The sequence below is a fragment of the Megachile rotundata genome, chromosome 16 (assembly GCF_050947335.1).
Source record: "Megachile rotundata isolate GNS110a chromosome 16, iyMegRotu1, whole genome shotgun sequence".
Classification (NCBI taxonomy): Eukaryota; Metazoa; Arthropoda; class Insecta; order Hymenoptera; family Megachilidae; genus Megachile; species Megachile rotundata.
Genome location: NC_134998.1, coordinates 9545145 through 9561454, shown reverse-complemented (window position 1 = coordinate 9561454; position 16310 = coordinate 9545145). Strand labels below are relative to the sequence as shown.

At 33.4% G+C, this 16310-nt stretch overlaps 4 protein-coding genes across 7 annotated transcripts; 2 read left to right on the top strand and 2 right to left on the bottom strand.

Moving 5' to 3' along the window:
* The first annotated feature begins 381 nt into the window (after window positions 1-381).
* Window positions 382-3361, top strand: LOC100874619 (dnaJ homolog subfamily C member 11). 2 transcript variants are annotated; one of them, XM_076541742.1, is made up of 8 exons: window positions 382-677; window positions 1032-1161; window positions 1232-1475; window positions 1544-1854; window positions 1935-2142; window positions 2247-2808; window positions 2890-3019; window positions 3095-3361. In XM_076541742.1, exons 1-8 carry the CDS (start codon window positions 606-608, stop codon window positions 3115-3117), a joined length of 1680 nt encoding a protein of 559 aa, XP_076397857.1. In that variant the 5' UTR covers window positions 382-605; the 3' UTR covers window positions 3118-3361. The 2 variants fall into 2 exon arrangements, with proteins under 2 accessions (XP_076397857.1, XP_003702480.1); XM_003702432.3 differs by having other exon boundaries at window positions 385-677; window positions 1541-1854.
* On the bottom strand, window positions 3013-4772 carry LOC100880412 (uncharacterized protein C1orf50 homolog). Its single transcript, XM_003702486.3, has 3 exons — window positions 4631-4772; window positions 4213-4544; window positions 3013-4150 (listed from the first exon to the last, which is right to left on the bottom strand). Exons 1-3 carry the CDS (start codon window positions 4659-4661, stop codon window positions 3962-3964), a joined length of 552 nt encoding a protein of 183 aa, XP_003702534.1. The 5' UTR covers window positions 4662-4772; the 3' UTR covers window positions 3013-3961.
* A 409-nt stretch (window positions 4773-5181) lies between these two features.
* On the top strand, window positions 5182-9050 carry cdm (importin-13-like protein cdm). 3 transcript variants are annotated; one of them, XM_012283398.2, is made up of 9 exons: window positions 5182-5319; window positions 5402-5601; window positions 5677-5841; window positions 5910-6059; window positions 6127-6380; window positions 6472-7234; window positions 7355-8264; window positions 8344-8490; window positions 8567-9050. In XM_012283398.2, exons 2-9 carry the CDS (start codon window positions 5461-5463, stop codon window positions 8812-8814), a joined length of 2778 nt encoding a protein of 925 aa, XP_012138788.2. In that variant the 5' UTR covers window positions 5182-5319; window positions 5402-5460; the 3' UTR covers window positions 8815-9050. The 3 variants fall into 3 exon arrangements, with proteins under 3 accessions (XP_012138788.2, XP_076397856.1, XP_003702479.2); XM_076541741.1 differs by having other exon boundaries at window positions 5194-5319; window positions 5444-5601; XM_003702431.3 differs by having other exon boundaries at window positions 5203-5333; window positions 5444-5601.
* pcm (5'-3' exoribonuclease pacman) lies at window positions 9038-16208 on the bottom strand. The gene is made up of 18 exons (XM_003702430.3): window positions 16067-16208; window positions 15408-15848; window positions 14892-15339; window positions 14579-14832; window positions 14394-14515; window positions 13951-14333; window positions 13582-13874; window positions 13221-13507; window positions 12866-13142; window positions 12508-12786; window positions 12274-12434; window positions 11819-12201; window positions 11237-11733; window positions 11092-11169; window positions 10850-11014; window positions 10528-10764; window positions 10003-10443; window positions 9038-9933 (listed from the first exon to the last, which is right to left on the bottom strand). The coding sequence occupies exons 1-18, from the start codon at window positions 16139-16141 to the stop codon at window positions 9757-9759; spliced, it is 4998 nt and encodes a 1665-aa protein (XP_003702478.2). The 5' UTR covers window positions 16142-16208; the 3' UTR covers window positions 9038-9756.
* Between the last annotated feature and the right edge of the window lie 102 nt (window positions 16209-16310).

Below are 16310 nucleotides of genomic sequence, written 5' to 3'. Positions count from 1 at the left end.
CAGAATTTTATTACCATTTTATAGTAGTTTGTCGTGACCAGCCATGGTCACGTTTCCTTGTGAAGCATTGCAGGCTGTTGTATCACAGTCATGTTTTTAACATTACAACAGAAGTTCTTTAGTACTTTAGTAATTATGCATTATAAAAATATGTACAAACTTATATTAAATAGTTTGTTCAAATAATCAATAATATTTTCAACATACATTCTTTGTCATTTGTGATTAAATTACATTCTTTTTCTTTATAAAATCATCCTATATAATTGTGAAAAGAGTAGTCAAGGTGTAGGTTTGAAAAACAAAAAAGGGGAGAAAAATTATAGTAAACGGTACACATAATGTATTTGAATCACCTAACATTTAATATTTCCTTTGTAAAATTGAAAGGATAGTAGAAGGGGTCGATAATGCAGTCAATTTACTGGATAAGAAGACTCGTTTTTCATCGCATAGCACCACCCGGCGATAACTCCAAGTACTAAATAATAACCGGTTGTCGACCGAGTCTTCCGTAACCTATAGAAGCAGAAGACTAAGTTTAGGGAAGGATTGGTGTTCCTGTTTTCTACTGATTTTAGAAAGTGAAAAGCTGAAATTTTGAAATGGATGAGGATAGTGATCAGGATCATTTATTAGAGGACGATTATTATACGTTTCTGAATATCCCAAGAAATGTAAGATAGTGAGACAACTTAAACATGAACTTAATTTTCTTCCCCGGTATAGGCTAAAGATCAATTTCGAGACCTCCACGTGACATGTTCCCTTCGTATGTCTGACGTAATCGGGCTCCTCTGCATAGCTATATTTTTCAAAATATTTTTAAATATTGTGTCAGATAATTCTACCATGTTAGTTCACTTATTTTACAAAATAACTTTATCTTTTTCTTCTGATAGTATATCTATATCTTTGGTACCATGTTTCAAAAAATTCACTCCAGAATTGAGTATGCTTTATCAAAATTTTCATCATTAAAAATGAGATTTTTTAATAACTGATTTTAATTACAATGACTATCATTTCAGGCAACTCAGGAGGAGATCAACAATGCATATCGCAGACAGAGCAAACTTTACCATCCTGATAAACATGTGGACCCAGTGCATAAGAAAGAAGCGGAGGTTTTATTCAATCGTACTAAAGTAGCTTACAAAGGTTTGTTTAATACATAACAAGTACATTTTATTACATATGTATCATATATAAAACATTGTTCATTTAACAGTTTTAAGTAATCCACATCAGAGAGCCATTTATGATTCTGTGGGAATTCGAGGGTTGCAGACAGATGGATGGGAAATTGTAGAGCGTACTAAGACACCTCAAGAAATCAGAGAAGAATATGAACATCTTGCAAGAGAAGCAGAGGAGAGAAAATTGCTGCAACTCACGAATCCCACCACTACTATTGTAATGAATATCAATGCTACGGATCTTTTTGACAGATACGATGATGATTACGAAGATAGGTAATTCACTATCTTTTCTAATATAGATATATATATTGTAAAATATATTGTATTTTAAAATATAGCAGGAACATACTTTCATGCTTAGAAGTCAGTGGAATGTCCTTTACGCAATCCATCGAGGCACCACTTACTTTACAAGATACTGTAATCATGTATGGTCAGTTAGATACCCAAAATGGTGTAGGGACTGGTTCTGTAAATGTCGCGGCGAGACGGTTGCTTTCGTCAAAGGGCTGGGTAGAATTAGAGTGCGGTGCTGGGAATGGACCGATGATAAGTTTTAAGGGTTTCCGTATGTTACCTCACAAATTAATGTTTAATGGACAAACCATATTGGAGTTCACACCAGTGAAAATGAAAGCCAATCTTATAGGCAGTATGTTTAGTTGTTCCAATAAAGTAATGAATAAAATGAAAGTATGTGTACAGCTTTATAAAAGATTATAACAATTACAGCTTTGTCGATGCAGTTAGATACCCACACTCTAGGGCAGCTTACATACAATGCAGGTCCAGAAAGTGCAATGAGAACTGCCATTGTAAGAGATACTTCCAGATCTTATACAGCGTGTTCAATACAGTTTGGTATTCAACGGTCATTTTTTAGTCTTAATTACACCTATAAAATGGAAGAAAGAGGAATGAAACTACGAGGGGGTGTGAAGTTAGTATTTATCAACAGATTATTTATAATACATAATTGTATGTATTTTAATTGTACTTTACTTTTAAACATATTTTTTAACATTGATGTTTTATGATATACAGACTTGGTACATTTGGATTAACTGTGGAATATGGAGCAGAGAAAAAGATTTCGCGGCACAGTAAAATTTTTGCAACAGTATGTGCGGGAGTACCAACGGGAGTTTCGTTAAAAATTAAATTAAAACGTTCCTTTCAAACATATTCATTTCCTATTCAATTAAGCGACGAAGTTCTTCCAGCAACTGTGTTCTATGCCACTGTAGTTCCTATAGTCACATGGGTCTTCGTAAAAAAGATGGTAATCGATCCAATGGTTAAAAAACGGAAGGAACGTGAGAAAGAAAAAGAGAAGGAAGTGAATAAAACAAGAATGATGGAGAAACAAAAGGAAGCAGAAAGTGCTACCAAATTAATGAGCGCCACAGTCAGTAGAATAAGAGCTCAAGAAGAAGCAAAGAAAGGTTTAATTATTACCAAAGCTTTATATGGGCGATTTGTTTATCCTCAAGAGGATCAGTACAATTCAGAACAACCTATACGGAGAGATGAAGTAATAGACGTAACTATTCCTGTACAATGTTTAGTGAAGGATTCGAAGTTAATTCTATATGATGCATCTAAGGTATTAACCATTAGAATGTTATTAGATTGCTTAAAAAGTGTTCTAGCGATATTAAAATTATAATATATTTTAACGTTACAGAGCGAGCTGCCAGGCTTTTATGATCCATGCGTTGGAGAAGAGAAGCAATTGTTGATACAATATCTGTTTCGTAATCGAACACATGAATGTATCGTAAAGGATAACGCACCAGTTAGAATACCATTACCATGTAAGAATATATTTATTTATATTTATAACAATACTGTAATTTCGTGGATATTAAAAAAAAATTGTTCCATTTCAGCGCACAGAGTAAATACTACATGACGTAAGCAACAATATACAATAAAGAAGTGAAGTCACCGTGATTCGCGGTGATAGTTTGTACCGCTTCATGGAGTTCTTTTCAGTCATTCTTAGAGTAAACTTCTGCAATTCCTTGTTGACAAAATTGAGTGTTCATCAATCATTTATACTTTGTATAAGAAATGTATTTACTTGAAATAGTCTGTAAACGTAATTTTGCATCATAGATGCAAGCGCAGTTGAAAATAGATCTCGATTCACCATATATTGCGATATTAGTGCCTACGAGAAAGTAATTAACAGTTGTTGACTATTAATAGCAGTCAGAATGATTTCATCTATTCGAATTGACTGAGTCATTGTTATAAAAATTGAAGAAGGGAGAAAACTTGTTGTATCATTTTAGGATAAACTGTAATAGATATTTCCTGCATTATCCTGTTCATTAACATCAAAAAAGTAATCATTTGAAAAAAGTTATATCTATGGCAATAGAATTGCACACTCATATTTTCGTGTAGTATCCTGCGTTATAGTTCGTTACTATACAAAACATTTCTTTTAGTAAAAATAGTTTGTGTATATAATTCTATACATAATTTTCGAAAACTATACTCGTACGTCCATTTACTAAAAATAACCGTACTGTACAAATCAGTACTAAGAAATGTAATTTTACACAAATTCGACTAGAAAATTATATGAAGTCATGTTCACTATTTTCAGTCGAATTTAAAATTTTTCGTGTCTGCATGCTGTAGCTCTATGAAATAAAACATATTAACTTAAACTTTAAACGCAAATTTACTTGAAACAAGTAAATTTATTAATAACAAGTGAACTATGCCCTATCTACATATTACTTCTACGTATTAATGTTTAAATCGATACTTTTAAAGACGGAAGCAGTTGATGGAAGAGTAGAAAAAAGTTTAGCTAACATAGCCATTTCTTTGTTCTTCTTTTCGGTTAAATTTAAAGGTGTCCATGACTGATCTTGTTCTAATCTATATGAACCCTTGTAAGTCTGGGAAGGTGCAGAAGTACCCCATTCCTGTAACATAAAATAATTTGTATACAAATATAAGAATGTTACAAATATAACACAACATTTACTTCTGGGCTCAGCATAGAAAAGTAGAGTTGGCCAGTTTCTCTTTGATACAGATGATAGACATGTCCAGGATGTTTTACAAAATTACAAGCAACATGATGCAATTTCATGTTCCAGTCAGTTTCTATAAGAATATTCTCTGCCTGCTTTTTTAAAGACTTTATCTGATCTGCGATTACTTGTAATTTGCTACATGCATTGGCTTTAATAAAATTATCAGCTTTCTGTATCTCTAGTGCTAATGCCACTAAATCTTGTTGCGATGTTTTAGCAACAGACTCTGGATCATTTAGTAAGATTCCTTGAGGTTCAATATTGCGCTCCACAAGGGATACTGTAAAAATATTATGACTGCACATTAAATCTTTTTAAACATTTATAAAATACATAAGAAAGAGGATAAATATCTTTAATTTGTACCTTTATTAGTCAGATCATCAGTTTTATCCATTGCAATACGCACACATATACCTGTTACTGAGTTTTAAATGATAATTAAAGGAACATATAACTAAAAGAAGTTATTGAATAAATGTATTATATTTAATCATTGAAATCTAAATTTAAAAAGCTTGAATTCTATGATAGATGATGTAAGACACGTGTAACGCCAATGTGTTGATTAAATATGACACATCTACATACAAAAGGAAATACAAATATACTGAATCAGCTGTTGTGCTTTTCTAGGTTATTTTATAAAGTCCCTGTTTACACGAGAGAATTTGTAAATTCTCCATACATTTTATAAAAGTGTATGGAACGGAGTGCAACGTGTCTTTCTACACTAATTGAAAATATAATAAAAATACATCTCCTTTTGTCAAATATACAAATTGATATCAACTGCGTAATCTTTTTATAGTTGATAACTGCTAATTAAGCTAAAGAGATTCGTTCATTTTCAAAGATGCGATGAAAATAAAATTATCATATGTGACGAGATTATAGGTACTGTGAAAGATGTCGTCTGCGCAACTCGTAAGATTTCCAAGGCGGCTGAAAAGGGCCGTGTAAACAGGGATTAAGCAGTTGCGAGCTTTAAAATTTTGCTACTCAAACTTTAAATGATTCGTGAGGAAAATGTTGGAACAGTTTTTTACAACACGGTCGGTAAAACGAAGTAAATACAAAATTTCTGTGAAATCAAATGATAAAACTAGTTTCTTGTTCCCAATGAAATCTTTACAGGTGTAAAATTAATAATATTGATCATATTGATCATTTATAAAGGAAACAAATAATTTACAATGGATTATGCAACTGTGATTGATCAAGCTGTAAAACAGTTTTATGCAGAAGGAAATAATGAGGTACATTCATGGCTTCTTCGGGTTCAAACCTCTCCGGAAGCCTGGACTTTTGTCTGGCAGCTTCTTGACCCTTCGAAGGTACATAGGTTACTTTGTTTCAACTGTATGTCAACTAAACTTTATTAACATTAACAGCATTGATTTCCATTGCAGTCGATGGAAGTACAATTTTATGGAGCTAATACATTGCATGCTAAAATTTCTAAACAATGGAATGAAGTACCAAAGAATGAATACTCTGCTCTGCAGGAACGGTTACTCAATTTTATGAAGCAACCAAATACCCCCAAAGTTGTCCTTTCAAAACTTTGCCAAGCGGTAAAGTATTTTTATTTGATTAACTTCTGTAATGTGTTTTAGTTAATTAAGTAATTCTGTGATTTCAGTTAGCTTGTTTTGTAGCAAATACTAGCGCGGTTGAAAATGAAAATGGAAAGGATAGAAATATTGTAGATGAATTAATGGAAATGTTGCCATATGATTCACTTCCCATGTTGGAACTACTTTTACTTACGCTTTCTGTGTTACCAGCAGAGGTGCAGTATATATAGATTATATAAATTAATATTAATACTTATTAAACATGTTTGATAATTAATTTAGATCAAAAGAAGATATGAAGTTAGAAAAGCCAAATCATATGAATGTTTATATACTGGTTGGTGCAAAACAGCCTGGCTTTTGCAACAAGTATTTTCAATGTGCAACCCTAATGCTCAAGATTGTGATCATGAATTACATTTATTGGCTTTGGAATGCGTATTTTCCTGGCATAAAGTAGCTCAGCTCCCTTTAGAACCTACTGGACAAATATATCAACATTTGTTGATAGCTGCAGCTTATTATGCACCAAGCAGGTAAATACGTATATATATTTAAATCTGTACGTTTTTAGCCTGTGTTTATATACAATGCATACAAGTAATATTTCTTTTGGACAAATTATAGGGAGTCGTGTGGTGTAGAAAATGTTAAAGGTTGGGAAACAGTCCATGAGTGCTTGAATATAATAGTAACACATCCTGAACTTAAAAAAAGACCACAAACACTATGGGAATGGGCACATAGTCTGGTAACAATGGCAAGACAATATAGTGGAAAATACTTCTGTGAAATTCTGACTGCTATTGGAGAAGCACATAGTAGAATATTTCTGTTTGCTTTAGTAGATGAGAGAAATGAAACACAAAAATGGACCACTAGAACCTTAATTGAATTACTATTGGAATGTTCAGAACAAGAAGGAAGGTATCCTATAGACGAGATGCGTAGTTGTATTCCATTTGGATTCTGGTTCACGTTACAAGATGATCTCTCGACCTTCGATCAACCCTACGAGAGTCGTGCTTTACAAACTCTAAAACCTGTTTACGCAAAATTGGCTCAGGCATTGCTAAGAAAATCTACGCTCCCTTCGTCCATTGACGAAGCAGGAGATTCAGACGAACGGGAACTTTTCAGGCGATACAGACAGGATGTAGCGGATACCTTAGATTATTGTTATAGAGTATTAGGACAAGACTTGTTAGTTCTTCTTGGACAGAGATTAAGTCAAACGCTAGACAATTCGGAAAAATGGACAGAGTTGGAATCAACGATACATGCTTTTGAAGCATTGGCAGACAGCGTTGGAGCAGAAGAATCGCATTATGTTCCTGCTCTGATGGATTTAATCCTTAGTCATATTCCATATGATCACTATCCAGGAGAGGTACAACAAATTCTCTTATACTTAAACGGTGCATAATCAATAAATCTTCGACATTTTACAAAGCAGTTTATAAACAGTCATTTTATCAAAGACATTTGAAGTTTTATTCAACGTTTTCAGGTATTAGCATGTGCGTGTTCAGCGATTGGAGCGTACGCTGAATGGGTAGGAGAACATCCAGATCCTTGGTTGGAAAGAGTATTGCGAGTGGTAACTTTAGGTTTGACGAAAGGTTCTGTAACAGCACCGTTTGCTAGTATGGCCTTGAAAGATTTAGCGAGAGAATGTGAACAAGAGTTAGCGCCTTTTGCATCAACTGTTCTAAATACCATAGAACAAACACTTCCAAATGTAATACCAGGATCTGCAGAAGGACTGAGAATGATGTATGCGGCTGGTAAATTATTGAATATCTTGCCTTCCGTCGAAGAACAATTAGCCCACCTCGACGCCACGTTAGGCCTGTGTATAATGAAGATACAAGAACTATTAGAACAGCCTTGGTTCGTAGCACGTGGTGCTGTTCTGAATCAATTGAAAATGGCTACTATGTTTTTTTCCACGTTAGAAGGGTCTATCGGAAAGGCTGTATTGGACGGAATGCTACCAATATTTAATCGAATCGTTGCCCATCCTGAATGGGGCCAGGACAACTTCATGTTAGAAGCGATGTACGTCTGTGCTCAAAAGTCTTTGACGTCGTTGTTGCATCCTGGGGTTGATGCCAGGCCGCTTCTTTCCATCTTACAAACTTCGTATAAAACATGGCCTCATCCTGCCGCATTAGATCTTCTGCGACAGTTGGTACTTTTATTTGGTCGAGATCCGGACAATGTGATAGGACCTGTTTTTGCGGAACTCAGCTCTATAACATTAAGCGGTGTCAGAGCTTGCAGGTCCGTGAATGGTAATTTATCAGACTGGGCGGAACTGATGGAAGCTTACCTCGGATTATTAGCTCAAATTTGTAAAAAGAATACCAGGATGTTGTTACAAATACCTGATCAGATTCCGGAGATGTTACAGTGTGGTGGGTCTCACTGTCTGTCATTACAGATATAGCTTAGTGTATAGAGATTCATGTTTCTCAATCACATATTTTATTGCAGGAATCGATTGTTTGACGCTTCCAGAAACAGGAACAGTAAAAGCAGCTGGAAACTTCCTTACTCATGCCATCATGCAAAGCCCCCATTTACAAACATTCATTCAACCAATTGGTCAACAATTAGTTTCTGTAATTTTGCAGTGTATAGGTATGCAAGAAAAACCGTATGAGATTTTATACGTATTTAAATGAATTACTTTTAAAACAACGTGTTGTAACAATAGGTGGAGAAGTACCCCGAAACAACTTGGAACCTCATGCGGAAGTTCTTTTAGCGTTGAATAAAACATGTTTAGAATGGACAGCACAATGGCTTCAAATTGTTTTCGAAGAACATTCTAGATTATTTACGGTATCGCAGGTACAAAAGGAAGCTTTTGTCCGAAATGTTCTACGAGAACGAACTAACAAACGAATGAGTGATTTGTTGAAGGATTTCAGTCTTCAAAATTTGGCCTCTGCGAACAATTAGGCTGTGACAATGTAGAAGCAATAAAAAAAGTACTGAAGAGGTGATTAATGAATTTCGATCATGAGATTTAATCTGTGTAATAAATGAAGTGTATTCTGAGTAAGATATCTTCTCTCGCGAATGGAATTTATCTAAAGCATGTATATCTTTTATGTAATTAAGTATTTGAAGTAAAAACTAATGTATGGAGAACGTGCATAAAAGTGAAAGAAGATAAATAAACTTATATTACATAATACACTGTCTTTTTATTCTTGTTCATTCATCACTGATACGTTTTAAACATTTACAAATACAGTACGTTTATTTTTTCCTTATAGCAATCTTGATTTTTTTACATAATTCACTGCCATGCTATACATCCCTCTTTATAAATCAATGATTATACAATCTCAAATAAAGGGTCAACAAAATATAAAGCGCACAAAAATGACATAGTCATAAAAGTTGATTAGACTTAAAATATTTCCTTCCATTTCTTGGTATAAATCTAAATTAAATGATCACATTTCACAGCTGTCTGTAACCAATATACTAAACTACATTAATAGTGATTCTTGTATGGTTTGTTCTTATACAATACTGTTTCTCACGCAACATTGAAACGTTTATATAAACATCATTTTAATTTCATTACATCGTTCTATATTAAATCAAACTTACGTTTATCCTAATCTTTAACGCTAGTTTCATTTACAACGAGCCAATATTGTTTAAAGAAAATCTAAAATAAAAATACTTACAATTGAGTATTATATACACTATGATTACTTCGATTTCAATGTAGTTTTATGCCAATCTATCACGAATATTGTCTTGCTCGCGATAAATCAGTATTTCACGTGGAATTTTTTATTACAAAATATAAAAAAGCGAAGAAAGAAGAAACAAACACCGTGATTTTATATTCTTTACATGTGTCCGTTACACTATATACTCCTCTTAAGTAGTATTTTTACTGTGATTCTCTTCTGTTTGCGACGGTATACAAAACTTCGCGGCAACCCGCGACTTCTTAGGCTTTATTACATTTTGTGTATTTTGTACTTGTTGCGAACTACTTTGTGCTTGTTTCGGTTTCTCACTAGTTGTACTGCCTGTTTCAGTTTCTTTTATCGTCTGAAAAAACATAATATTTCATTATTAATCTTCATGGTTTGTACTCAATGGAAAATTCGTATCGCATACCTTTGTTGGCAGTTCTTTTTTCTTTTGTTGCACTACTGACTGAAGATTGTCTTTGGCACACTGATTAGTATCCTTATTACCAGTTTGCTTGTTAGTGATATTTCTACTTTTCTTTTGAGCTTGTAAGGGAACGAACGATGTGGGATTCTTTATTTCAGTCTTCGTTTCGTTATGATTCAGCTTTGATCGTGACTTGTATTGATTACTTGGTGTATTGATTACCCCTGATGCTTGTTGATATCCCTGATTGTGTTGTGTTTTTGGAGTCCATTGTGGAAAGTGTGGAGGAGGTTGAGGTTTTGGAGGGTAGTGCGGATAAGGTACCGTTGACGCTGGCCGTACATTCGGTAACCAAGAACTATTTTGTCGACTAGAGTACCAATGTTGCGGAGGGGGTAGAAGTATTTTCATATTTGGTAGTACATTAGCTAATTTTAGTTCCTAATAGAAAAACAAATGAAAATGTGTTCAAGAAAAGTATTATAATACAGTGTTCAACATTAAGAAACAAAAAAACTTTGTTACCCTATAAACTTTCTTTGCAGCACTTCCTGCTGCTTCCTGCTGATTCACACAAGGATCTCCTACAAATACTCTCTTATCTGGTAAAAGAATATGCGCACGAATCAAATTAGTTTCTCCGTCTGTGAAATAGCTGTATCGTGGCATCCCTACTCCGCTAAGTTGATAGTAATTCAATAACTGTGAACAATACCAAATCGATGTCTTTTCATCTTTCACTTTTTCAGTTTGCCTTGCATGCTGAAAATAAAGTTCAATGTAAAATATGCATAAATCCTATATGGGGTCATAGTCTAATCATAATGTTAATAATGTGAATACTTACATCAAATAACTGTTGCACTAATGGAGGTGTATCTAACGTTTTATTTTCTTCTTGTGGAACACTAAAGTTGAAAGGTGTTTTTGATATTCCAGCCTGTGCATTTTGTTGCGTATTCCCATCAGAAATTTTTAACATTGCTTTTAAGAAAGCGCTAGGATCTTGTGGCTAGAATATAACAATTGATAATAAATGCCCATGTGGTAATGATAAAAGAATGAAAGAATTTATGTATTGATACTCACAGAATTCTCAGGGAAATTTTTAGTGACTGGTTTCACCTTTGAACCCATTGAGGCTTGTGGAACAGTTTCACTAGGCTTCTAATAAATTAAATTAAGTTCTTTTTCAAATACATGTACATATATCACAAATATGTATAATACCGACCTGTATCTTGTGTAATTCATTCCACAATGCTTGGAATTCAGATGTTGGCTTCATTGTTGATGGTTTATACTGTGTGTTTTGAGAGGGCGTATTTTGTTGGACATCTCTGTCCGTTCTGTAAGTTTCTCGAACGTTCACAACATTCTGAGGATCCTGAGAGTTGTATCGCTTCCATTTATAAAGGTTCGTGGCTGGCGATAACTGAATATTCTGACTCGTATCATCAGTATTCTTCTGGATGATCCGCAACTTCGGCGACGTCGATGGTTCCGCTGGCAGATTATTTTTCTTCCTGTACGATGCGAAAGCGCTTGCGTTTGCGCACGATTGAGCTTTCTGATTGGATGCGAGCTTCGATGCGTCTATAGATTCCGCGGTCGTTTCCGGCGTACCCGCTTTACCATGCTTTATCCTCTGACCATAGCTGATATTTATAAAATCGGTCGGCCCTAAGCGATACCCGCGAAATTCTGAACATCCGCCTACACTGAATCCACCTAACAATAACATTAATTAACATCGTAATAACAGCAGAAATGGCTACTCGAATAGATTAAAACAAAAACATGAATTTCTATTTACCTACAAATGTTTTATCAAAGACAACATCGTACATAGTGTCTAAAAAGTTTTCCATCTTCTGTAGCCCAATTACAGTACCTTTGTAACCAAGAGGAACAGTGAAATTTTCTTTAACGCAGCAAATACGATCTAATAAACGAGTCTGTGCCTTTGGATCAGGAGGAACATTACGTAAATGTAAATCAGGCTTAAAAAGTAAATGCGGCTTCACTTGCATCTCTACAATTCTATTAGTATTGTTTTGTGTTTTGAGAAACGCATCTACTTCTTCTTCGATATTTTTTACTACGGAAGGATCCAAGGCTTCCACTCCACAGGCACGATTTTCTACTCCTTGAAGCTGTTCCTTTAACCATGCCATTATATCACTCATTTCTCCGGTGCTATATTTACAAAATTAATAAATTAGTAGAGAACTTTTCAAACTTCGATCCATAGATCAAATGTACACTTACTCTTTGTTAAATAAATTTTCTTCCATGAAGAAATCATTAGTTATGTTCTGCGATAAGCGTTCGAACAAGTCAGGACACTTTACCATATAATCACGAATTAAATCAATTACTTTGGAACTATACAACCATTGACCATTTTCTTTTCTAGTGTAACCAGGTATCTATAATAACATATAACGTTATAAATATTCTTAAAAGGTTCAATGAAAGTTTTTTTTTTGTGTTCGAAATTACCTCTTCATTCTTCTTAGTAAATTTTAAATTTAATCCAATATTATATTTCGTATCATCTGTTTGAAATTCGTCTGGGGACTTTTTAACATAAATTGTACCAGTGATTTTGCTTAAAAGTAGACTACTTATTCCTAATCGCCTTGCAGCTATACTTCCTTGCATGTATTGAGTTCTAATATCCGCTTGAACCTGTTTTACCCAATCCAACGAAGGCTCCAACATCGTAATCACAAACACGTTTATCCTACCAGATTTTTTATAAATTGCAGGATCGCGGACCTGTAATATATATATATTTATAAGATATCACAAGTTGACTTATCACTGTAATGAATATAATGAAATGTTTGTAGCTTACTTTTCCCATCGCACCATAATATGGATGCGCTAACATGAAACAAATGGATCCTGGTACAAAAATATCATCAACAGTCTTATACAATACTACGTCCGGACAATGAACCGAGATGTCCTTGACTATTGTTTGATAAGCATGAACCGTCTGCATTTCCGACCACTGTTTTTCAAGATACAATTTTGTATGATTGCTAAAGACGTATTTACTGCCGATGAATGGTCGTACGTATACTAAAACATTAATCTTCCCAATTTCTATTCCAAGACGACCGATGTAACTATGAATATAACAGATATTAGGACATGCATTATTTATATAGCATGACTATTACGTGTTAAATTATTGATGAACTTACGTTTCAGTGATATGTTTCTTTATCATGTTCCACTGTGTAACCAGTGAACCTTTCAATTCTTCTTTGTTTATATTTTCGTTACAGTAATCCATTTGTGGATTTATTAAGCTTAATTTTGTATCACAATTGGAAACTCCGGTTACTTGGGCTTCTGTTAAATGAGGCCAGTTTACGAACACAGTTTTACCTAATAATTCAGATGCTATGGTGGTTAAATCTAGTTCAGATGGCGGTGTTAAGTGTAAAATCATACTCTCTCTCAACGATTGCCTCTGGAATACCTTGACCTATAGATACAAAATATACAAATAAATAATATTATAAAAACTGAAGAAGAGAAAATTAAAGATAGATAATTCACCTTGGCCTTTTCCAAAGTCGCAGTATGTTCTATATATCGTAGCGTAGGAAAACCAGGATAATATAATTCTATTTGTACACCAGGGCACAATCCTTTGACTAATTTTTCCTCTGGAACAATAAGATCTTCACGATTTATTGCCAACGCTTTTGCATGACTAATAATATCAGGAAAATATTCAACTGCTTTATAAACACCCAAATTTTCCTCTGTATGAGTATAGCAGTACATTGGTCCATGCTTGTTTCTTGCCTTTTCTTCTGGAGTTAATTTGTCATAATGTGGCGCCATTGCTGTGAAATTGAATTTACATATTATTTAGAGAAATAAAAAGAAATTACAATTTTATATAGAATTCCTTTTACATACCATCTACTAGTCTTGTTGCATCTATAAATGGGATAAGTATAACGGCTTCCCACTCTAGTGTTTTACCATTTAAATCTGTTTCAAAATCCATGGGGTAATAGTCAATTATAGGAGATTGTTCTTCAGTCAATAAGGGTTGAAAGGCTGATGGTAATAATTCTTTACTATAAGGTGGTAACACAGCCAGTAGTTGTTCAAATGGTAAAAATGGTTCTCCTAATTCAAATTCTAACTTCAAGTTTTTAAAATCTTTTATATCTGAAATATAAGGTGCATAGTGATGTGGATAGTACCACGTCCAACTACAACATCCATTGTAGTAATAATGTAAATTCCATTGAAGTGCTGTAACATATCCTTCAGCTTGGGAACGTAGAAAATCTCTAAAAAATGTCAAAACAAGGTTGAACTCTTAGATCACATAATTTTTAAAATATACTTACTCGTCAATTTCTTCATATTTTAACTTATTTATGTAATAATCTCTTTTATGTTGAACAAATTCCATAGTATAAGTCTCGCTATCAGACTCGTCATCTCTTAGTTCATCTTCAGTTCCTATTGACTACATTAAAAAGTATTAAATAAAGTTTAAAATATGATTATGTAAGAACAAGTAAATAAATACCATTTCATCTACAGCTTTAATAAAAGCATTGAATCGCTTATCTTGCGCTTTTTTTGGGGACGAATTCTGTTCACTACTTTCCGACTTTCTATGATTAACTTTTTCAGTTTCAGTAAGGGGTCTCCCCATTTTACCTTCAAGGTATTTTAGATCCGCATAATGTTCAGAAAACTTTAATATGTCAAAAGAACTAAGTCTTTCCATAAATTTTTCAAATCTATCTAACTTTAGAGTTCCTGCTTCATTTATATATCCTGAAACAAATTTTAACTAATGTATTCTATATCACCCTTTTTATTATAAACCAACTGACCTTCTAATGTTGGCAATACATCTATATACACTTCGTACAGAATTGATAATGCGCCATGCGCAATGTGTAAATTTGGTAAATGTGGAATAAAATCATTCCCTACAAGAAATCCCATTAAAATCCAGTCATCAATAATTTTCTCTAAATCATAAGAGAAAGATAACTTTTCTCTCAATTGAGAGAACTCGTGATTTATATATTCTCTTAAAAGAGATATATGGAAAAGACAAAACTTTGTCTTCTCTGGAGTTAAAATTTTTGTTTGCTTTTTGTCATACGTTACTTCTTCTCTCAATAATGTAAAATGTAATTCATGAGTACATAACCCTAACATTATTAAGTCCGCATCTAAACCATATAAACAATGTTTAGTGTGTATATCATAATCTGGTTGTGCTTTCATGTAACGAATATAGTCCATTATTTTATGTTCTCCTTCTCCAGGAACCTAAAACAGATTTTCTTTCTTTATATGTTCATAATCTTATATTATTTAGCAGCATTAAAATTAAATACCTCGGACCCACTGAATATGACTTTGCACTTCTGCCAAAGTTTATCACTTGAAATTTTGTATGTAACAAAATACCTTAAGTGTTCATTAACTTTATACATAAAAGCTGTCCCTGGAGTTATAGCATTTGAATCAAATCTTTTCTCTTTAGGTATTTCAATACCTTCAGCTCTTGCTTTTGCTTCTTGAATTTCTGCATCTTTTGCAGCTCTAAAACGTCTGCCTCTTTGTTGATTAATTTTTGCACGTGGTGCTACACCATCAATTGCTATGAAAAATAGCTTCTGAGGTTGAATCATGCGAAATAGTAATTCAATATAACGAAATATATTTTTAAATATATCTTCCTCTGTGATACGAAAAGAAACCTCTGCATCGTTTGGATGTGAACATCCATGTATGATACCATTCACATCTAAATATAAGTTATCAAATTCAGGCATCTGCAAACAATGATGTAATCTATATTATCCTTTATAATAATGGTTAAAAATAACAAAAATACATGCAGATATATGTGTTTATGATGGTACTGTTGTATGTTTTTATTATGTGTTAAACAATACAGTCTACAGATAAAATTTTATCCAGATATTTTTATAGTTATAAAATAATATAATATACTTCTTATGCAAGTATTATTACTCATTTTTCCAATTACCTGATGTTCCTTCAATGTTTCATTAAGACAAGGATATCTTTCACTTATGTAGCGATAAAACTTTGGTATACCCATGTTGAATGAGGAACGTTAGTACAATAATTTTAAATTTTTTGTATAACTTTCACCGTTTAATAATACAATTTCTTGTTTAAGGACTTTGTACAGAAATTAAAAACTTTGTCCGTAAGTTTATCAACTTTACTTCTATATATTCGTTAACCACGAAGTTTAGGTACATCAG